At 36.4% G+C, this 24,371-nt stretch overlaps 2 protein-coding genes across 3 annotated transcripts in view; both read left to right on the plus strand.

Moving 5' to 3' along the window:
- Positions 1-8,881: 8,881 nt before the first annotated feature.
- On the plus strand, positions 8,882-18,377 carry LOC127742393 (serine/threonine-protein phosphatase 7 long form homolog). 2 transcript variants are annotated; one of them, XR_008003601.1, is made up of 4 exons: positions 8,882-9,096; positions 14,897-14,991; positions 15,100-15,842; positions 15,912-18,377. XR_008003601.1 is itself a non-coding variant. In XM_052254946.1 (3 exons), the coding sequence occupies exons 1-3, from the start codon at positions 9,003-9,005 to the stop codon at positions 15,469-15,471; spliced, it is 561 nt and encodes a 186-aa protein (XP_052110906.1). In that variant the 5' UTR covers positions 8,882-9,002; the 3' UTR covers positions 15,472-18,377. The 2 variants fall into 2 exon arrangements, 1 of the variants encoding a protein (XP_052110906.1); XM_052254946.1 differs by having other exon boundaries at positions 15,100-18,377.
- A 2,664-nt stretch (positions 18,378-21,041) lies between these two features.
- The window catches only part of LOC107470627 (pentatricopeptide repeat-containing protein At3g09650, chloroplastic), a 5,500-nt gene continuing 2,170 nt past the window's right edge, over positions 21,042-24,371 (plus strand). The window contains exons 1-3 of the mRNA XM_052255379.1: positions 21,042-21,877; positions 23,229-23,295; positions 23,502-24,371. The exon at positions 23,502-24,371 is cut by the window's right edge and continues 474 nt beyond it. Of these exons, the coding sequence (XP_052111339.1) occupies positions 23,847-24,371 (525 nt within the window). The 5' untranslated portion in view covers positions 21,042-21,877; positions 23,229-23,295; positions 23,502-23,846. The remainder of the gene's footprint in view (positions 21,878-23,228; positions 23,296-23,501) is intronic.

Consider the following 24,371-nt stretch of genomic DNA (forward strand, 5'->3'; position numbering starts at 1 on the left):
GGAAGGAGTTAGGGGATGTGGTAACTTGCAAATGAAGCAAGGGGAGAAGTTGTGATCAATGATGATCAAAGATGATTATATGAGATATGGAGGATGACGGTGAAAGTACCGTGTATGCCATGAGCCGAAGGGCTATGTTTATTGATAAATGGCTAGTTCTTGATTGAACCATGAGCCGGATGGCTGAATTATTGCTGGGTTATGGCAAAGCCATTATTGATTATGGCTGAGTATAAATGTATATATGATTAATGAATGAATGTGTTAAATGGATAATAATGGAAAATGTCGAAATGTGATGTGTAACCCCGGGTAGTATGCAGTGGCGTTGTCCACTTGCTCCGGGTATGAGACGGAAAAGGATGTTTATGATAAATGAGTTAATTATGGAGTTTTGAATGAATGTAGCTCTGATACCTGGGTAGTAGTAAGGGTTGGGGTTCGTCCCACTTGCTCCAGGTTAATGTTTGAGATTTGATAACAATGAGGATTGATGATATGAATTGAGATTGAATGAATATATGTTTGAGATACCTGGGCAGTAGCAAGAGTTGTGGTTCGTCCCGCTTGCTCCGGGTTAATGCTTAAGATACCTGGGCAGTAGCAAGGGTTGTGGTTTGTCCCGCTTGCTCCAGGTCAGAGATTGTGACGCCTAGGTAATAGCTGCAGTAGTGGTTGTTCCACTGGCTCTGAGTTGAGCGGGTAGTAGCAAGGGGGTTGTAGGTAGTAGCCGCAGTAGTGGTTATTCCACTGGCTCTGGGTTGAGCGGGTAGTAGCAAGGGGGTTGTAGCTCAAACCTACTTGCTCCACAAGGGGTGTTTCTGTCCAATGGTTAGCTACCAGGATATGTCGGGTTGGCTATATAACCGACATATGATATCATCAGCCATAGGGCAGGCGTACATCATTTGCATATGTTTGAATTGTTTGGGTTTGCCTATTTGTTTTGGATTTCTACATCATATATGCTATGTTACCTGATTATGTGTTACTTGTTCTACTTGTACCTTATTTGTGTATTACTTGTCTGTATTGCTTGTGTTTGTACAATTGAGAGATCCCTCATGTTGGTGTCGGTGGATGTTGAGGGTTGTTCTTGATGAGATGAATTGATGATGCAATTGCATGATGATGATGATTTTTGAATGAGATAATTTGAGCTCCCTAGGTAGACGGATTGATGTGATTTCACTAGCTCCAGACGAGGGTATGATGTATTGATATAGAGTTGCTGAGGCAAAACAACTGGTGATGGTTTTGCTTATGATTCTGAGTCTGATTCGTGGAAGAATCAGCGAGCTGGGAAACATGTGTAACATGAACTAGATTTAGTATCCCCTTACGACAGATGCTTATTTATGGATTAGTGAGAATCTAGGCTGGATACTTGGTGAAAAGGAGTTTAGGATGCTTAGTGAGTTTTTATTGCAGTGTATTGTATTTATTTGGCACTTTTACCGTACTGGAAACCCATGGGCCCGGGGTTCTCATTCCGTATACACTCTTGTTTTTCAGATACAGGTTCAGGTGCTCAAAAGTTAGCTGCGGTTCGTCTGAGAGACGGCGAAGATATTTATTTTCTCTTCTTTGTGTTTTGTTTAGAATTTCTCCACCTTTGTTTTGAAAAGATTATATTATGTATTGAACTCTTTTGGAACTTGCCTATAGAGGCTCTTATGTTTCCTTTGGGAGAGATTAGGATATACTGTTGTCAACTACTTTCATACTGTACCCTAGCCGGCCTAAACTTCGCGAGTCGCGACTAGTGGCTATTACTTATGTTATATATATCTATCTGTTATCTATCTCTCAATCTCCTTTATGCCTTGTCCGTATATCACTTTCGGCTTCACAGTTTAACTTTTCGTTGTCGAAACGTGAGTGATACATCTTCGCGATTTTATTTCTACTCTTTTCAGGCTTCTCGATTAATACTCCTTTCGAAATTACCTATATTTATATATAAAAAATCCACCTGAGAGTTGTACCACTGTAATATCATTGAATTATGACTCGAGCATAAGAATTTGAATATTAGGGTGTTACAGTTGTTTATGGGTATAATATTTTATTATAATAATATATCTTTTTATCTAGATATGTTATTTAATTTATCTGTTGAAAATTATTTTAAGAATAGAATAATTTTCGCATTAACTTTGGATTGTGTCACTGATGCAACTCTGTGTGTGTTGAGAATGAAAATATGAAATTTGAGTTAGATGCTTTTTCATTAGAGATTCTAAATAAAATAAATTGTTCAAGTCTATTACCACACAAGTTGATCATGAAGGTTGGCGCTCCTGTTATGTTGCTGCGGAATATAGACCAAACTAATGGTTTGTACAATGAAACGAGAATGTAAGTTAGAAGAATGAGAAACCATGTAATAGAATGTAGGACTTTAACCGGTAACAAAGCTAGAAATATTGTTCTTATCCCAAGACTGAATCTAATTCCAAATAATGAAACATTACCAATAAGGTTTCAAAGAAGATAATTTTCAATTATTATGTCATTTGCAATGATAATAAATAAGTCTCAAGAAATTTTTTTATCAAAAGTTGGAATATACTTTTCAAGGCCAGTTTTCACCCATGGTCAACTCAATTGTATGTTGTGTTATCAAGAGTAAAGAGTAAAGATGGTCTGCGAGTGTTGTTGCAAGATTATAGACATTCGGAAGATAACTGCACGATGAATGTGGTATATAGAGAAGTTTTTTAGAGCTTATAATGAAAAGATAATTTCTAAATCTCTTAATTAAATTTATTAAAATTTATTACTATTAATTAAAAAAATTGACAAATTATATGTGCTAATGGATAATACATTCTTATTTTACATTTATAACTTGAGAATATTAAAATTATCATAAAAATCTATATTATTTTATTCTCTTGATAAACTATTTTAAAATTATGTTAATCATATAATTTTGTATACTAATATTGATATAATATTGTTTCAGGTATATGTTTTGCAGACATCAGAGGAGAGTGTTGAGTTATTTTTTAGTGGTTTTAATTTATTTATTATTTATTAGAAAACTTTGTGCATTAGAATTCTCTAATAAGTTGTTGTTTATTTTGAACTGATTTTGATATGTTCTTACTTCACAGTAAAACAACATATAAAAATTTGTTGATGGGTTTAAGTATTACTAAGTTATTTATGGTCATATTCAGTATATATGTCTGATTTATTGAAAAAAATAGATTACTAAAATCAATTAATAACTGTTTTAGAGATAATACACTTAACACTAGATTAAGAAAAAACGAACAATGCATAACATGTTACTTTTTTATTAATCAAATTATTATAATTTAAATTAATTTTAAAAAATAATTTAAAATTATAATTTCAATCTTATCACATGCATGATACGGATTATTACACTTGTTTCTCTCTAATTTTAGTTTATAATATTGTTTTAGTTTAGTTTTATTTACATTTTTTTGTTCCTCTATGTTAGTTCATTAACTCTTTCTTGTTAGTTATTGTTTACATTATTTTAGCTTATGAACTCTTGTTGAATTTGTAATTTTTCTTTAATGAATTTGATATTTTATGTTTTTTGTTGCTTATTAGAATTGTTATTATTATTTTCTTGAATTGAGTAGTTGTAGATTTTACTAATTTTTGCAATTTATGATGTTTCATGATTATGCACTCTAGGTGATTGATAAAATGCTTGACTTAGTTATAGAGTAGATTTTTCATTCTTGGTTTGAGTTGAAAATTTGGGTGAACTTGAGTCATTGAGGTCCGATATTGATTGGTAATTTAGGATTGTTAATTAATCTTGTTTTCATTAACGCTAATCTTTTACTAGTTCAATTAATAAGTTGGTTAGGACTTATGGATTATGATTAATTATACCTACTTGACTTCCTCAATGTGTAGATGTTGACGAAGTGGGATTAACTCTCCATAATTATCATGCTTATTATCAGTAAAAAGGATAGTGATTTTTAACCCTCAACCTAGCCAAGATTCTTTTAGCATTTGAAATTACTTTCTTTTACTAGTTAATTGTCTTAATTGCCTCTAGTTTAATTTCTTGCTTGTTTGTTCGAGTTCTTGCTATTTAAATTCTCGTTACTTGCAATCAAAACCCTAATTTTTCTCAGCCAATAATATGCACTCTATTGTGATTCCAAGAGAGAACGATCCGGAATTAAACTCCTGTTTATTTATTTTAGAATTTGTGACAATTTTTACCAAACTTTGAAGAGCATTGAATTCCAGTTTAGAGTTACACTGAAATTGAGCTTTTAAACTTATGAAGTTCTAAACTGGTGTTTAGCGCTTTAATCAAGTTTTTGGCACCGTTGCCGGAGAATTGCAATGTGTGCTTGTTATTGTGAATATGTGAATAATGTGAATAGCTTATTTTTTGTTTGATTCCTTATTTTGTTAGTAGTTAGAAGTTTGTTTTTCTTTGCTATTTGATATCCTTTATTTCCATTTTCTCTTTTTCTATTAATTCTCATCCTTGTGACTTGAGTATGGTTGTGACAATTTTGTAAAAAATAGCGATTTCAATGATGGAATTAATAAGGAGTGAATTATCAATTGAGGGAGGAGGCTCACACTCAAGACCAATCTTTATGGCATCAACCTCCTCCACCCTACTATGATTATGTTTCATCCTATAGTGCATACCAACCAAATGACTATGATGACCATTGCTATGGTTATGAACCTCAACCACCATATTTCTATGAATTTTATCCTCAACATTGCCCTCAAACACAATACCCTCAAGTCCTATTTCACCACCAAACACCTTTATGGGATCCAAATCCATATCCACCATACCACCAACCTTATGAGCCTCATAAACAACTATCCTTTGAACCACCTCCATTCCAACATCAATACTCCCATACCTCTCTTGAACCATCACCTCCATATACACAATCCTCAATGGACGAAGGTCAACAACCATTAATCTAACAACAAAAGGAGCTTCGATTTATTTTTCAAGAGCAAAAAATAATTCCAAAAGAGGCAAAGAAACTTCATGGCTACCTTAGCCGAAACCTTAACCCGCTTAGCCTCACTACATTCATGCCACAATCAAAGTATTTCCGTAGATGAATGTGAAGAATCAACTGAAGAGAGAGGTAGGAAAGAAAACTTGGAACCTCAAGTGAAAGAAGAGGAGTTGATGGGTGAAGCGCAACAAGCGAAGGATGTTGAAGAGGAGAAAGTGAAGGATTCATTGCTAAAAGGTGAGAATATTGAGTGCATTAAATTCGACAGAGTGGTTGAAGGTTTAGGAGAAGTTGAGCAAGGAACGAGCTTCACTATTGAGAATGATTCCACACCAAATATAATAGTGACTTTGATGATCTTGTTGAATCTTCTTTCATTGGATGTGAAATCAATTTTGAGGAGGAACATGCACAACCTCCGAAATATATTTTGAGCAATGAAGATTATATGGAAAAAAGTTGACGAGCAAGAGATGGAATTTGAAGAAGTCAATAATCAAGAGGTGGAGATCATCATACAAGAGTAAAAGGGAATAGAAACAGCCATCGCGTATCCATTGAAAATCTCCTTTCCTAAGTTACTATCATCCAAAATACAAGTTGAGTGGGCAAACGTGTCATTCTTTAACTTTTTTGGCTCACACTAATATGCTTTGTTAGAAACGGATGGTCAACTTAAAACTCTTCTTGGGGTGCTAAGCAAGAAGGAATTGGATGTCGGGTGGCAATGTGAATCAATGTTCACTAAGAATAACATATCAAGACCTAGAGTCCAATGGTAGTGCAAGAATAAATTCATGGGATTTCGAATGAGGATTTTGATCTTAAAGGAGAATTCAAGATTTGTGTCGTCCAGATGGAAGCTTGAAGGTCAACAACAAGGTGGGTGGACAACCAAGATTTGGGACTTCGAAATATATATTCACTAATCAACAATTTCGGGAGCTCATTGCTTGGTTAACAAATCTTTATGATTTGGTTTATATGACTTGGGATCTCGGAGAGCATTTGAAGTCCAAGTATCAATAGAGATTTAAGGATGAATTTAAGTATAAGCCACCATGATAAGAGCCTCACCAATTGTCCAATTTAAGGACTTTAAATAAAAGTGTTAAGTAAGAGACAATCCACCATGGTAAAACCTTCCTAAACTCATCTCTTTTTACTGTTCTTTTACATATTTCTCTTTATTATTGCCATAATTTGGTAGATTTTCAATATGAATTGAATGTTTGATAGTTGAAATAGTGTTGAAAAAAAATATTGTTAATTTGGAGTTTAATTTATTTTTGTGTGTAAATATTATGTTAAAAGGTCTTGTTCATGCTTAAGTTGTGTTTGTTTGAAAAAAAATTTGTTCATAATTTTTTTAATTTGATTATCTTTTTTTATTAGATTTATTAGAATTTTTAGTTAATTTGGAGTTAAATTTGGCTTTAGGATGCTAAAATCTAGTTTAGAAAATCCATTTTGGAATTAGTTAAAAAAAAAAACGAAACAGGGAGCTCGCATACGCGAGCATATGCTTCGCGAGGGAAGTCTTCTAATTATAAAGTATTATATCAATTAAAATCTAATATAACCTTTGATTTCATAACTATTAACAATCTATTATTTATTAGTCATTATATCACTATTGAACTCAGTAAGATAGTCACAAAAATAAAAATAAAAATTCATTGAATTAACCAAACCAATAACAAATATTCGATCATCTACTCCACTATTTAATTGAGTTAATTCAATTCATCTATTACTTCATTGAATTAAAAACAATGAGCACAAAAGTACAACAATACAGTAAAATTCAGAGTAGAAAAGAACGAACACAATAACAGTGAGCAGAGCTAATCAATAATCATTTAAAGTGATTTCTGAACAAAATATTTATCTAGCAAATTTTATCTAGTGTCAATGAAGTCTTTGGCAAAAAAAACCTAGATCTTGATCATCAATCATCTGTAGCAGGAAGCAAAAATAAATTCATGTCATTACCATAGTTTTGGACATCCAAATAAATTCTTATCACTAACAAAAGCATACCAATTTTTGATTTTGTAGGAAAGGGAACAAAAACCATTTCATTAGGCTCCTAAGAAGGGTAATTGACAAAATCATATAGTTTTTTTCCAATGTGGTGCACAAACACAAAAGTTAAAGTACTTAGAAAGCAGAGGTTATATATCACAAATATTTAATCAATAATCAATAAATTAAAATAATAAAATTACAACACAAAACAACAGCACAATAGAATCAGAGCTAATCAATAATCAAATAATCGCTCAACAAAAATTAAACACACAAGAAATATCTAAAAATAAATATCAAACATAAAAGTTTGTCATCAATCATCAAAATTTGTCAAAACTAAAAAGTGTACTAACATTTGTCTGTACTGATATAGGTTAGGCGGAGAGAGAGAGAGAGATATATATATGAGCGAGGGAAACATAGAAAGGTCTATGGTTAGGCCGGAGGGAGCAACAAGGGGGGAGAGTATTGGGGCGGGATCTTCTAGTGTCAAGGAGGGTGTTGGGGTGGGATCAACTGGTGTCAAAGAGGGTGAAAACAAGGGCTTGAAAGTTTCTTTTCGAGATAAAGTTATAGGAGCTTCTAAACCTAAACCTCTATGCATGGATGGTGCACTTGTAGGAGATCGTTTGGCTACTGTGCAAGGCAAACAAGGCGATTCCAAACCTCCAAGTGTTACTTTCTCTGAGGAAGGACTCAAAGCGTTAGCAGAACCTTACTTGGGTTCTATTGTGATAAAAGTTCTTGGCAAGCCTCTTAGCTACTCAGCGATGGTCTTCAAACTCAAGCATGTGTGGAGGCTGCATGGAGGGTACGAAGTTATGGACGTGGGTTTTGGTTATTTCATGATCAAATGTGATTTGATTGAAGATAGAGAGAAAATTCTTTTGGGAGGACTGTGGATGATCCAAGGATATAACTTAGCAGTTAAACCATGGTCTCCGTCTTTTCATCCGAATGATGCTTCCTTTGGAACTACTTTAGTATGGATTCGCATTTCAGGCTTAAACATTCTTTTCTATCAAGAAGAAGCGATGCATCGTATAGCAGCAGCAATTGGTAACCCTATCAAAATTGATCTCGCCACTAAGGAAGCAGAGAGAGGAAGATTTACAAGGGCTTGTGTGGAGATAGACCTGGGGTTGCCTGTTGTCACAGAGGTATTGGTAAATGGTAGCACATATTGCGTTGAATATGAGAGTTTAGATTTAATCTGTGGTACTTATAGGTGTTACGGGCATGTACTAGCAGATTGCAAAACCAATAACAAAGCTCCAGCCTTCATATTAGCGACGAGCTCACCGAAAGAGACTCCTTCTCACCAAGCTCCCTTGGGTGCGGCATCCACTGCATCTTTGGAAAAGATAGGTAGTGGTGCGACGGTGGTTGATGCTCACAATCAATTGAAGATCCTATCACCGGCGGTGTACCAAGTCAAGCAAGTTTTTGAATTTGGAGCAATTAGCGGGAATGATCGTTTGGCTAAGGATAGTGCGGATTTTATGGAGAAGAATGTGCATGCAAATCATGTTCTTGATGAAGGAGTTAATATAAATAATGGATGGACTAAAGTGGGTAGAAAAGACAAGGCTATTCACGTTGTGGATGGGGGTATTAATAAAGGAAATGAATGGAATAAAGTAGTTAGGAAAAGTAAGGCTCCGGTGGGTCCACATTATTCTAATGGTTCAATTGGGCCTATGAATAATAAAACCCAAGCAATAAATAAAGGAGGATATGCAAACATAAAGAGAATAGGCTTTTCTTTGGGCCATAAGGAGACTAAGCTTGGTTCTAATAAGGTGAGGAAAGGGGTCAAGGCCAATAAGGCTGAGGTATTTGGCATCTCTGAAGCGTTTTCAGAAAAAGCTAAACAGAGCATTGTTTCTCATTCTCCTCTTATTGAAACGGCAAGAAAGAGACACAGACCAGCATCTTTGCAATCTTCCCCAGTGAACCAGAATGAAACAGATGCAACGGCGCGTGAAGAAGGGGTTAGTGTGGAAGGTGGACCTACGACAATGGCAAAAGCCGCAGTATGAAGTCGCAAGCTTGGGTACAATTTTTTTTTGTTGATTATGGATAGACTGAATATTTTGATGTGGAATATTAGGGGTGCCTCAAACAAATTGGCACGGGTTCACTGCAAGAAATTAGTTAATAAATTTCATCCATCTTTTTTTATTATTGTTGAAACTCACTCTTCTTTCAATAATTTGAAATCCTTTTGGGAGGGTCTTGGTTATAATATTGTAGGAATTGTTGAAGCTGCTGGGCATAAAGGGGGAATTTGGTTCCTCTCTTCAATTCCCAACTTAACTTGCCAGCTAATAAATAGCTTTGATCAATGCATTACCTTTGATTTTTATTTGGGTTCTTATAATTGGAGGTGTAGTGCAATTTATGCTAGCCCTCAGTTTGAGCATAGAATTCTTCTTTGGGAGTATCTTTCTAGTTTGGCAACTTCTTTTGAAGGCCCTTGGCTAGTTATGGGAGATTTTAATGAAATTCTCAAAGAAGATGAAGTTAATGGAGGTCATTTCTCCAGTCACAGAGCTGCTTTATTCTCCTCAACTTTGGATGATTGTGGGTTTTTTGATCTCCGAATGATAGGCAGAAATTTTACATGGTATAGAAGAGTTCATAATAATATAGATATCGCAAAGAAGCTGGATGGAGTGCTTATCAATAGCTCTTGGCTTTCTTTATTTCCTGAGGCTTATGCTGAAATCTTATGTCATCTTCACTCTGATCATTGTCCTATTTTATTAAGGTGCCATGGTATTTCTCAGCCAAAGGGAGATAGGCCATTCCGTTTCCAAGTTGCTTGAAGTACTCACCCTTCCTTCAAGCAAGTTGTACAAAATGCATGGAGTGGTAATAATCATAGTATCCCTACAAATTTAAATGCTGTTAAGCAAGGGTCCTTGGATTTTAATGCTAAGGTTTTTGATAATATTTTTACTAAGAAGAGGAATTTAGAGAATCAGATCAGCGCCATTCAAAAGAGGTTGGAGATGACTGATGTTTTTTCATTAAGGATTAAAGAAAAGAAACTTAATGAAGATTATAACCGCATTTTACTTCAGGAGGAGTTGTTTTGGTTTCAAAAGTCAAGGGAACAATGGGTGCGGTTTGGTGACAAAAACACCAAGTTCTTCCACCTTCAAACGTTGATTTGCAGGAGATTTAATAAGATTAATAGGCTATTATTTTTTATGATTCCTGGTCTACAGATTCAGAAATTCTTCAATAAGAAGCCACCTCTTTCTTTAAGAATCTCTTTTGTTCTATAGAGGAGGTAGAAGTTGATTGCTTGGGAGACGTTATTTTGCCTTGCCTTAGTGCTGAAGCTTGTGAGACACTTACTGCTCCAGTGACTCTTGCTGAGGTTAAAGTAGCAGTGTTTAGCATGAACTCCTTTAAGGCTCCAGGTTTGAATGGCTTTCAGACTTATTTCTTTAAGGAGTATTGGGAAATTGTAGGAGTGGATATTTTGGCAACTTGTGAAGAGTGCTTTAAGGGGTAATCTTATTGATACAAGAATCATGGAGACTCTTATTGTGCTTATCCTAAAGGTAGATGTTCCTTCTTATTTCAAGGATTTTCGCCCTATTAGTCTATGTAATGTGGTCTATAAGGTCATCACAAAGGTTCTTGTTAATCGCCTTCGACCTTTTTTTGACAAAGATTATTGGTCCTCTTCAAGGTGGGTTTATCCCAGGGAGGGACGCCCCCGACAATATAATCATTGTTCAAGAGATTCTACACTTCATGAAACAGACCAAGTCCTGTAAAGGAACTCTTGCTTTCAAAATAGACTTGGAAAAAGCTTATGACAGGATTGATTGGCGGTTCCTAGAGCATACTTTGGGCAAGTTTGGTTTTTCTTCATCTACTATCAAATTAATTATGACTTGTGTTCGAGTTTCCTCGTTGACTTTATTATGGAATGGAAATAGATTAGACAGTTTTGCTCCTAGAAGAGGCCTTCGGCAGGGAGACCCCATGTCTTCCTACCTTTTCGTTTTATGTATGGAGCGCCTAGCTAGGTACATTGCTAATCAGGTTGATTCGGGCATTTGGGATCCAGTGGCAGTGACTAGGGGTGGTCCTAGAATTTCTCATCTCATATTTACAGACGATCTTCTTCTGTTTTGTAAAGTGCAAAAATCTCAGGTAGAATGTGTTATGCATGCCCTCCAAAGCTTCTGTAGAGCATCGGGGATGAATATCAATTTGGACAAATCAAAGGCCCTGTGCTCTAAGAATGTCAATAATAGAAGGAAAGAGCTTTTTACTGGTGTCTCTTCTATCCGCTTTACCCAAGACTTAGGTAAATATCTTGAAGTTAATCTTCACCATGCTAGAGTTACTAGAGCCTCTTTTAATGGTATTGTGGATAAGATCAAAGGTAGGCTTGCTAACTGGAAGGGCAGACTTCTCAATAGAGCCGGCATGCTTTGTCTCATTAATTCAGTAGTGGCTTCCATTCCAACTTATCGAATGTAGGTATCTTTGTTTCCTTCTTCTGTATCTGATAAGATTACATTTATGATGCGGCTTTTTTCTATGAAAAGGAAAGGTTGATGGAAGGGGTTTAAGTCTGACTAATTGGAATACAGTTATAACCCCAAAGAAATTTGGTGGGCTTGGCATTAGAGATCTGGCTTGCGCTAATATTGCTCTGATAGGAAAGATAATTTGGTAGCTCTTTAACTGTTTGAAGAAACTTTGGGTCCAACTGATTTTTCATAAATACCTCAAAAAGTTTGATACTAGTCTCTTCATGCCTCCCAGAAATGCATCTCATGTATGGAGAAGTATTTGCAAGGCCTTTAATCTTTTAAGAGATGGTTTCACATGGAATATTGGTCCTCTTAACCAATCTTTTTGGTTTGGAAAATGGAGGATGGAAGGTCCTTTGGCCAAGGAAGTGCTGTATGTTCATATTTCTGGATTTGAGAGTAATATCAGTGATTTTTGGGAGGATGGACAGTGGAAGCTTAAGAGGTGCCACACTCCCTTACCTGACCTTGTTAAACAGAGTATTCTTTCGTATAATCCAGATTGTCAAATGGGTGAGGGGGCTAGTTGGAGGTGGTCAGCAACTCCTTCCATTATTTATTCTTCTAGAAATGGCTACTTGTGGCTTTGTAAGCGTGTTTTCGGTTGGGAGGAGTAGACCAATTGTCTTTGGTTATGGCGGATCCGAGTTCCCGAAAAGTAAAAAATTTTTATTCGGCTATGTATTCATAATGCAATTCCTACGACTGCTTTTCGATTTCATAGAGGTTTGGACAGTTCTGATTTGTGCCCTCGGTGTAATACTGAACCTGAAACGATTTCTCACTGTCTTCGTGAGTGCCCCAAGGCCAAAGCTATCTGGCATAATTTGAATTTGGAAGTTCACGGTCAACAATTAGATTGCTGGTTGCGCAGTGGCATGAATTCCAATGCCTTCCTCTTCTCGGCGACTATTTGGTGGATTTGGAGAGATCGTAACAATGATGTTTTTAATCCAGCTAATCCATGGAGAATGGGTAAGTTTATAGCTCTTATTCATGCTTCTCAATTTGAACTTCATAAGTTCTTATCTATACATCATGTGTCTACTCCTTCTTATTTGCTACTTTCTTCGTCTCCTCCTACCCAATTTTTGGTTAAAGAAAATTGTAATGCTAGTATATTTGGTGAATCTGTTGGTTTTGGGTGTGTATTGCATGATTATAATGGCTCTTGGTTGCGTGGTTGTGCTAGTTCTTTACCACCTGCTACTATTCTTCGAAGCGAGCTTTTTGCAATTTGGAGAGGGCTAATTCTAGCATGAAAAGTTGGGTTTAGAGAGGTCACTTGCGAGACGGATTTTTTGGATGCTTTTATCCTTGTTAATGATAGAAACAACCAAGTGCAAAGTTCTGATAATGATTTGGTGACTAAAATCAAAGAGGTTCTAAGTTGGAATTGGAGAGCAGAAGTCAATCTAATTCAAAGAGATGCCAACCAAGTTGCTGATACTTTGGCTAAATATGCAGCATCTCATTGTATACAACAATTGGAATGGAATGAGATTTGGAAAGTTTTAACAGTGTTGTTGCAACGGGACTACGTCCCTAGTGTTTAGTGTGTTTTCTTTGTTTCTTTTCTTATCCTTAGCCACAAAAAAAAAATTTGCCAAAACTCAATCTAAGCATAATTAAATCATAAAACAATGAATCATTAGGAGTTTAAGAGAGTTACAAACTCACAATTTAAACATAATTAAATCACAAAATAGTAAAAAGTAAAACAGTAACAATATATCACTATCCAAAAATTCACAAAATAGTAAACACAAAGCAGCAGCAATACTTCACTTTCCAAAAAAAGGCCAAAATAGTAAATACAAAGCAATTCATCACCAGCAGACAGTAGCACATCATAACCCAAAAAAATCAGAAAATGGAAAACAAAAAACAGCAGCAGAGAGTTAATCAATAATCATTAATCATATATCATTCAACAAAAACAAAAAAATTCAATAATCATTCAATGATTTTTGAACAAAGCATAAAAAAACGAAGAACAAGTGAGCTCTGAGTCATTCACCTTCGATCGCATAGGAGGACAGACAGCGACAGACGACAACGATAAGACGGTAGAAGTTTAAGGTCGTCCTCGTCGGCGCAGCGACGGCAGAGTTCTGCAACTAGTGCTTTGTGATGCGTTTAGCAGAACGAATTGGAGGGTGGAAAGTGAGTACTCTGCCAGATTGAATGTGAAGCAAGGGGGAAGAACATCAATCCGCAAAGAAAAAGGGATTCAATGACTTGGCGGCAGAAGTGCAGCTGAGCAAACGAAGATGACGGACGCTGAGCTGACCTCGAGGAAGAAGCTGCGATCAGTGAAAGCGAACTGGGGTTGGAGATTTGGAGCACGAGGGAAGCTTGATGGACTAACAGACGGACGGATGGATGGCGGTGATGTGCCACTGCTTGCGAAGGTGGTGATGGCTAGGGTTTCTTTGGCTCAATTTGTTTCTGAAAAAAAAAAATAAAAAGAAGAAAGGGGTTAGGGGAGAAGGAAGGGAGAAAGGGGTTTTCATTTTTCACCAGGATTTTTTTCTTAAATAAAATAAAAAATTTAATAATTCCCCAAACAAGATACTTCAGCTTTATTTTTAGGAATACAAATTTTTTTTGGTAATTAGGGCAAGTTCGCCGTACCCCTCGAACTCTATGATGAGTTCGGCACATTATATGTACCAGTGGGGCCATTTGTCTTTGTCCCTTTCTTTTCCAATCTCTCTTCCAAATTCACTCTATTCCTCCTTTCTCTTTGTTTTTTTGACGCCCATAAAGTTCATTGTAGACGACATTCTCAGTTCCAGGTCAGCAAATAATGGGTTAGTTAGTGTTAATTTTTTTAGCTTACTTAGAGTTATTTTTTTTAGCTTAGTTAGAGTTACTGTTTACATGTTGGATAAAATTATTACTTATAGGTTGCATGTTAGTTAGGGTTACAGATTTACTGTTTACGTATTTTTTAGACTTACTATTTTTATGTTAGTTAAATTTTTTATGTTATTGTTTTTAAGTATAGTTATTGTTTATTGTCTATAACATGTTAAGTAGTATAACAAAATAAATTGTTAGTTAGTTTAGTCAGAATAATTAGTTTAAGTTGTGAATCGGAATGTAGTTAGTGGAATAATTAATTAGTTATTTATTGATTAATTAGTTAGTTGATGACGTCAATTAGCTGGGACAGAAGTAGAATTACTAAGTTTATAAGCTATTTTGGATTTACATATTTTTTTAATAATTTAGTTAACGTAAAAGGAACTAAGTTCAGTGTGTGTGATTTTATTTTACTAGATTGTATTTTGATGGAGGAGCAGTTATTGGGTTATGAGGGTGAGATGTACCGATTGGACCATGCAGAGCACATTGCTGGCAGGTTCGATCGAGTGGTACGCTTTTTTAACTATTTTTTATTTTATTGTAATTAATAAGCAATGAACTTGTTATTTTTTATGTGTTCACTGTCCCTTTTTTTTATTTTTGTTTTCGTTTGGTAGGTGCCTCGGATCTTGCGCACCAGGAGGAATTTGATGACACGGCTGCTGGAGCAGATTAGGCCATATCTCAGACGAGTCAGGTTTGAGTATGCGGCCTATATGGTCGAGTTCGAGCACGATTGGCCACTTGCCTCGGCTTTGATAGAAAGGTGGAGACTTGAGTCCCACACGTTTCATTTACTGTGCGGAGAGATGACTATCACCCTGCAGGACGTGGCCTATCAGTTGGGACTCAAGATCGACAGTGATCCTGTGAGTGGATGCATTGGTGGGTGGGAGCAGCACCATCAGGGATGCACCATCGAGGAGTTATGTGAGAAGATTCTGGGTGTTGTTTCCAACCCAGACGACAGAGAGTCACAGACGAAGTAGACTGTGAAGCTCACTTGGTTCCACAACACGGTTTGTGGAGAGCTGGAGTAGGACATCACATAGGTGTGCCTAATGAGGTACACAAGAGGGTACATTATGCAGTTGATAGGGGACTTTCTATTCCCAAATGCATCTGACTCTCAGGTGCACATCAAGTGGCTCCCCCTACTGGAGGACCTTGATACGTGTGGTCAGTTATCGTGGGGCTCGACTGTACTGGCATGGCTGTACCACCAAATGTGCCATGCCACAGAGCATGGTCAACGTAATTTGGGTGGGTGTGTCAGCTTGCTGCTGTCCTGGGCTTATCACCATATTCTGCTGCTACGGCCTGACGGCTTTAATACTCGTCGATTTCCTTTGATGGAGAGGTATTATAAATACTTACAATAACATTTCATATTATTATTACTTAGTTAATTAAATTGAGAGATACACAGGATGTACAAACCGCTTCCAATCAAGTCTTGCATGAGAGCAAGTTGCGAGGGCGTGACGACAAGGAAGGTGAAGAGCCTGAAATATCCACAACGACACTTACCCTTATTAAGTAGCACCTGATAATTCTGTTGCCTAGACCCAGGAACTGCCGCTAACTCTTCAACCGTGAAGTTTGTCCCCGATCGATCAAATTGGTACACATTCATAGTATTCACGTGCTTAGAGTTGAAGTCTATGGCTTTCACCAATGTCTAAGAGAATTCAGCACAGACTTGAAGTTGGGCCAGTGCCTCGGAACACTTCCTTGCAAATAGTTCACCCAATCAGAAATAACTTGACTTAACAAGAGCCGTGATCGACAAATTGCAGGAACCCTTCATAATAGCGTTAATGCACTCGGAGATATTGGTCATCAGATGACCAAATCGAAGACCCTCATCAGCATACTGTGCCCACCGTGACCGTGGCATTTCTTCAAGCCAGTTTGTGATTACTATATTTTTTCCCCTCAGCCGGCCAAAATAATGAGCAAACTCACGCTACGACTTTGAATACGCTGCGTTAATAAGAACCTTCTTCAAGTTTTTGTTCTTAAAGTGACTCATGAAGTTGGCTGCAATGTGTCTTGTACAAAATGCCTGGAAGGCGTGAGGTGGTTTCCATAAACTCCCTTCGCCGTTCAGTATACCATCAATGGATTTGTGTCTGTTTGAAATCATTAAGAGCCCGGGTTGTGGTGTGACATGCTCTTGCAGGTACGACAGAAAGAACGACCACGTCTCCTTTGTCTCACCCTCAACAACGGCAAATGCAATAAGCAGAATGTTTGCGTTGCCGTCTTGAGCTATGGCCATCAGTAAGGTCCTACTGTATTTACCATATAAGTGAGTGCCATCAATGGAAATAAGTGACTTGCAATGCTTTAAAGCCTCAACACACAGTGGAACGTCCAAAAGACCCGATAAAACATGACTGTGTCGGTGGAACCAAGCCAAGGCTGAGTCACTAGTTGCACCTAAGTACCTAAAGAGACATAATTAGTTGGCTTATTGTACACGTCTGAATTTTTTAACAGTGAATAACCAAAGTTGAAATAAATCTTATCAGGCATGTACATCTGCATAGTGAATAACCAACGAGGAAGCTCGTTGTATGACTCCTCCCAATTGCCATATATTCTAGCAATGACTATCTGTTTTGTAAGCCAAACCATTCTGTAGGACGCCTTGTAACCAAAGTGATTCTCTACACCTCATTGGATAACCCTGATGCTGATTAGATTAGCTTTGACTATCGTGAAAATGTGTTGTGTAATCACTTTCGAATTTAACCTACCATGATATTATCCCATCAAAGTTTGCATGCAAGAATGAGGCCCAGTGTATCACCTAACCTCCCACTTTTCTTGATTTTGGCGATATGATATGAGTATGCTCCAATTACAACCAGGTCTAAACTGGATACACTATGCATTGTACCTCAACTGGTCACTCTCTACTATTTTGTAATCCGCAGCCCTCTTGATACTATACTGCTTAACTACCAACATGACTTTTTCTTTGTTATTAAATTGTTTTCCAACCTCAAACTCGTTGCTTGGATCCTCTTTAGGGCCTCCCTGGGTAAACAACCAATTCGAAGTCATTGTATCAAGATTCAACCTCGTGAAATAATCCGGCCGGTCATATGGTCGAGAAATGGCAGGCTGTATAAGGGTGATCTGTGTGTCACCGTAGTAGTTCATCTCTTCTTCCTCATCACCATCATTAGAAATTTCAGGTGGTTCTTCATCAGCATCGTCTCTGTCGTCGGGGTTAACTTCATACTAATCCATCATCGGATCTCTGATAGTAGAACCATCATGACTTTCAACACCGTCGTCCATTATGTCAACATTACGAACTTCAACATTAGACCGCTCCTGACTACCTTTAGGTGGCATATTTAAATCTACCATAGTTCTTCTGATAGTTCGTCTAACAGCTCCACTCAACAGAGTATCATCGACAGTATCTGCAGATGATCCTCAACCACCCACTTCAACGAAATACACGAATAATTCCAACAGATGAATATTTGACCATCAGTTGTGCCACGACCTTATAAGCCATACGTCCTCGTCATCGCGCAAACAGTACCTAATTAAAGAAAATAAAAATATTTCTCACAACTGTGGTCTGATAAATATAATAGCAATAGAGACAATACAACTATAATATACTTTTGAGTAAAGTGTCGTTTTTATCCCCAATGTTTGGGGTAAGTCTTAAAGTTGTCCCTAACGTTTCAATCGTCCTATTTAAGTCCCTAACGTTTCAAAACTGACTCAATGTTGTCCTGCCGTTAGGGATCCGTTAACAGAATTGACGGCGAGACAAAATTGAGACTATTTTGAAATGTTAGGGACTTAAATAGGATGAAAACGTTGGGGACAAAAATGATACATAGAAATAAATTTTAATTTTATCATTCAATAATATCAATTTTTTTACTATACATAGTATTCAATTATTTTTTAATCACATCTAAGTAAATTACATTTAATCATATTACTTTCATTTTAAATAAATTAATTTTTTTTTATAATTTTACTCTTAAAGATTTTTAGTTATCATGAAATGTTTGTAGAATGACTAGTATATAAACTTGTAGAAAAAATATATATATACAATAAAATATAAATTATATATTTTGTCTCTAATGTATCAAAATTCTTTAAAATTATAAAAAAATATTTAAAATGAAAGTAATGTGATTAAGTGTAATTTATTTAGATGTAATTAAAAAATAATTGAATACTATGTATAGTAAAAAATTAATATTATTGAAAGATAAAATTAAATTAAAATATATTTTATGTATTTTTTTGTCTCTAACGTTTACGTCCTATTTAAGTCCCTAATGTTTCAAAATCGTCTCCATTTTGTCCCACCGTTAATTCTGTTAACGGATCCCTAACCGCAGGACAATAATGAGTCAATTTTGAAACGTTAGAGACTTAAATAGGACGATTGAAACATTAGGGACAATTTTGGGACTTACCCCAAACGTCGGGGACAAAAATGATATTTTACTCTATACCTTTTATAAAACAAACTGCCATTAATTTCGGTCAGATATCTGTAGTAAATTTTTTCACCCTTTTTGCTTCTTGTTGCTCGACAGAATATAATATCAAATTCTTTAAAGTTGTTAAACTGTCGACTTCCGGTGTCATATAGGTAATTATCGGTTATCCCGATCTAAAAATGATTGAACATTCTTCATCATAAACTATTTCACCATCGTAATGAATGGATAATAATGGATTTCTTGACATCGTAGAGAAAATGTCAACAGTAAGAGAAAGAAAATGAACAACAAAATTGTGTTGTTCTGCACATCAACATGCATGCTTTTATTTTAAAAACTTATCATAGAGTTCAGGGGATGTGCGACGAACTCTATATAAATTATAGAGTTTTGGAGGTACGGTGAACTTGCCCTAATTACTAAAAAAACTATATTCTTGAGAATAAATCTGAGGGAAAAGGACAGATAGGTTCCTAACTTTTTAAATTTTTGACAAATACATCCCTGACAAAATTTAAATACAAAAAGTTCCTGACTTTAACAAACGGAGGACAATTTAATCCTTCCGTCTATTTGCCTCTCATACACCAAATAGAATTGGCTGACGTGGATGAAACGGTGTCCAGGTGTCCGTTATGGTGCCACACTGAAAGAGGAATAAAGTTCGAAGGACAAATAAGTCTTTAACGTCATTTTGCATATAAAGTTCGAAGGACAAATAGGTCTTGAGAATTTAGTTCATTATGCTTCTATATGTATCATATATTACTATCTAATTTAATAATCAAATGTGTCATATGACACTCTTATTAAAATTGAGAGAAAATATTTTTTTTCAAAATTAATAAACTCCCTTCCTAAATTCTCCCATCTACCTCTTTCCATTTTTCTATTTCTCTCTACTATTTTTACTCTATATATAATTTATATTTTATATTAGTAATTTGACAAATCAAAATATGTCATTTGATATTTTTTTTACAATTAAAATATTTTAAATATAAAAGTATACACGTTAAATTATTTTAAATTTTAGATAACGAATGTTAAAATTAATTATTAATAAAAAATTAGAATTTTTCATATAAAAACAATAAATAAAAATCTTATTATTTAATTTTTTATCTACAGATATCTTGGTCTTCTTAGCTAGAGACTTTTGTCAACTTACGACTTTTTTGTAAAAGAAGTTTGATTTTATAAATCTTTTGTGTCATACATAATTTATACTGTTAGAACAAAGTGAACTATAATTTAAAAAAAAATTTTATTCCTGTAATGTTATTACGGATAAAAATACTAGTTCTAATATAATACACAAATGCACTAATGCTAACTTAATACATGAATGATGCACAAGCGAACTAATGCTAACTTGATGCATAAATGAACTGATGCTAACTAATATCACTGGTATGATGAAAACTGAACTAATGTAATTTAACAAATTCTAATATAATACACAAATGCACTAATTATAACTAATGCTAATTAATGTGAGAAAACTGAACTAATGCAATTTAAGAAAAAAAAAGTAGGAACAGAACAAGCCCAATTTCTGCAATTTTAATACAAATAATCTAAATTGCATAATACAACAAGTTAACTAGATTTCAAAATACAAGCATAATTTTATAAATTAAATTCTCATAATAGAAGCATAATAGAAGTATAATGAACTAAATTCTCAAGGACCTATATGTCCTTCGAATTTTATTTGCAAAATGACGTCAAGAACTTATTTGTCCTTTGAACTTTATTCCCCTTTCAATGTGGCACCGTAACGGACACCTGGACACCGTTTCATCCACGTCAGCTAGTTCCGTTTAGTGTATGAGAGGCAAATATATTTAAATTGTCCTCCGTTTGTTAAAATAAAAAACTTTTTGTATTTAAATTTTGTCAGGAATATATTTGTCAAAAATTTAAAAAGTCAATAACAGTCATTTTCCCTCATGTCTGACCCTTTTTGTGAAAACCGGGCGAAGTTCAGTTTGGTTCTCGGCCAATTTAATGGGTTTTTTTTAACAGTTTTTAGAATGACGATTTTCAGCATGGATCGAACCATAAGGTTCTCCGATTTCCGGTCGAACTGGTTTGACCGGCCGGTCTGATCCGGTTTTCAAAACCATGCGGCTTAATCCCCTTTCGCTCACCCCTCTCGGGCAGCCACACTTCCCCCATCTCTCAACGCTGCGCATCAATCTTCTTCCCCTTCTGTCCGTCGCCATCTTCATCCACCCAGTGCCGCCGCAACCCACCGAGCCCCACCCAGTTCTTCTTCTTCCCCTCGAGCCCCACACACACCCACCGAAGCCAGCCTCTCCTCCCTTCTTTTTCTTCCTTTTCTTCCCCTTTCCCCTTCGGCTTCACCATCACATCGGAGTCCTCAGAGCCGCCGAACCGCCATCTTCTTCGAGCTCCACCATCACCGTCGGCCTCTCCTCCACCCACCATCATAAACCCACCGAAGCCTTTCCCCTGTTTCTCGCCTCGAATCAGAACCCACCGGCGTCAGCCCCTTACTCCTACCCTTCTTCTCCCTCGACTGAGCCAGCACTGCCGTCGAGCCCTTCCCCTCTGTGACCCAGCATCGCGGCGACTCTCTCTCACAGACCTCCTTCTCTGTCTCTCTCCACTCCCTGTTTCGCGAACTAGAGTCACCACAAGCGCTGCCTCTCCCTCTAACCCAGCATCGAGGAGCTCACCTCTGTTTCTCCACCGCATTGCCCTCCGAGACGCACTCCATCCCTGTTCTCCAGTTTCCGGCTAGCAATTCACCAACGCCGGCACCACCCTGAAGCTGCAACACCACCCGGTGACGCCGCTGGTCACTGCCACTACAATTGCATCTTCCCTCCCTGATCATTTCTTACTCTGTTCTTCATTACAGGTTCTTGAACAACTCTTTTTCAATTCCTTTAATTTTTGTTTAATTTGGTTTAGGTTCAATAAGAGTTTCAATTTTAATTTTTGAATCAGTTTTAAAGTTAGTTCCGTTTAGTTTTCTAATCTTAGTAGATTTAGGTTGATTAAGTTAGGTTAGATTTAATACATTAGGTTTTAGATTGTTGAAGTGTTTGGAATTGTCTGATTGTGTTAATTGCTGTGTTGATCACTATTTTGCTGAGAAATTATTGCTGTGATTGTTTGATTGTATGGAGATTCTCTGTTTTATTGCTGATTTTGATGAATTTTGATGCTGAAATTGTTCCAGTGATGTTTGATTGCGTTAATTCACTGCGTTAAGGTTGTTTTTGCCAAAAACTTGCTGCTGTTAGTTGGATTTAGAGTAGAATTAGGATTTTTGGGTGTTAGTTTGTACGTAATTAATCATGCTATTATGATTCTTGTGTTTGAATTTCATTTGGTTCGGATTGTTTGCTGATTTGCTGCTGAGTTTCTGCAATATGTTGTTGATTTTGTGTAATTGATGCTGAATTTGGTGAATTGAAGTTGAAAGAAGGCTTGGTTGTGTTATTTGAGTTGTTTGATGCATTTGCACGCCACGTGTTCGATAAACTGTCTCAGAGAACTTTTAATGAATTTTTGGTTCAATCTTTGAAAATCAATGTTCGTTTGCATGTAATTATTCTTAATATGCATTGATGTGATTATAAATGTTTATTCTTGATTCTTTGACGGATATTGGTGCTGAATTTGTGTTATATATGGTGAACTGTGTGAATTGATGTTGAAAAAATGCTTGTTAGTGCTATTTTGTGTTGTTTATGCCTTTGGAAGCCAAGTATTCGATAAAATGTCTCTATGACTATCTTGGATTTTGAATTACATGTTGTAGCTATCATGTGATTTAAAAGGCTTGATTCTTTGGCATGATTCATTGTTGAGATGAATATTTGTGATAAAGAATTGGGTAAAGTGCTAAAAATTTTTCATTGATTTGAGTTTTGAGTACATGTGTTGTCTGTAAATGTCATGTTGGTTTCTTTGAAATTTGAATTTCAATCACTACATATCATATGCTAAAACTCTTCTTTTGGACAATCCATCACAATTGCATCAATTCTTTGATTGCCTAAATGTCCTTAAGCTCTTTTAACTTGTTTGTTTGTTTTATTTTGCCAGTATTATTTAAGGCATCTTAGGCATACTAAAATGAGTGAATTCAATGCTTGCTTTGTACATGTGTGACATATAGCTTTTCAAGAGCTAGTGTGAGTTATAAACCGCTCGCAAACTTAGAATTCATGAACTATTCTTCATTTTAATTTGTTCTCCAGTTCTTCTGGCCTCGTCACCTCTGTCATAGCATCTCCCTCGTCCTTTCCAATGGAGCCTCGGCCTCAGGTTTGTTTTGATTTTCTTTGTTCTGATTCTGATTTTTTTGAAATTCTGGTTTAGTCTTGTTGATTCTGATTTGTAATAAATATTTGACTGGGTTATTCTTGATTCTTTGGTTGGGTTGTTGATTCTAATTTTATGTTTTAATTTTAAATTTTTTTGTTCTGTTCTATTGATTATATTTCAATTCTGTTTTTTCAATGTAAATGCAGGAAAAGAGAAGGTGAATGAGAAAGAATTTGTGAAATCGTTGCAGCCTTGCAGGACATGGAACTTTTTTTGAATAAGTGAGATAAAAACCAAAAACCGAATCTAACCAATTAAAGGTTTGGTTGGTCTCCCAAAAAAAATCGAACCAAACCAAACCGAATATTTTATGTGTAATTAGTTCAGATGACTTTTCTTCTAAAAACCGAACCAAACCGCAAACCGAACACCCCTACTCGCACCCACAAACCCACTCAAATATCTTTTCCTCGCTTATCCTCACATACACAACCTCTGCAATTTACACAACTCATTACGACTTTGCTTAATTATCAAATGAGAAGTAAACCATGAACGGAATACTACAACCTCTTCCTTCATCATCACAAACAACCTCACCTCCTCCTCTTGCTTCTTATTCCTCTAAACCATACCCATTCCCTTACACTTTCCCTTCTCCTTTCAAATTCCCCACCACGTGCTCCTCCCTCGCGTGCACCCCCTCCACCACCACCATCACCACCAAGCTCACACACCTCACAACCACAGCCGAAAGCCAAGACCAGAACCTTCTCTATCTCTTACGTCAGAGAAAAACAGAAGAAGCATGGGAACTGTACTCTAATCTCCAACACCTTCCAAATTCAACATGTTTGAGTCGCTTAGTTTCTCAGCTTTCTTTTCAGAAAACCATTTCGGGGCTCAAGCGCGCCCAGTCTATTGTCACGCGCCTCCGACATGAACGCCAGCTCCACCGCCTCGATGCCAACTGCCTCGGACTCCTTGCTGTCGCCGCCTCCAATGCCGGTCACACGCTCTACGCCGCCTCCGTCCTCAAGTCCATGCTCCGTTCCGGCTACCTCCCTAACGTCAAG

The sequence above is a fragment of the Arachis duranensis genome, chromosome 10 (genome assembly GCF_000817695.3).
Source record: "Arachis duranensis cultivar V14167 chromosome 10, aradu.V14167.gnm2.J7QH, whole genome shotgun sequence".
Classification (NCBI taxonomy): Eukaryota; Viridiplantae; Streptophyta; class Magnoliopsida; order Fabales; family Fabaceae; genus Arachis; species Arachis duranensis.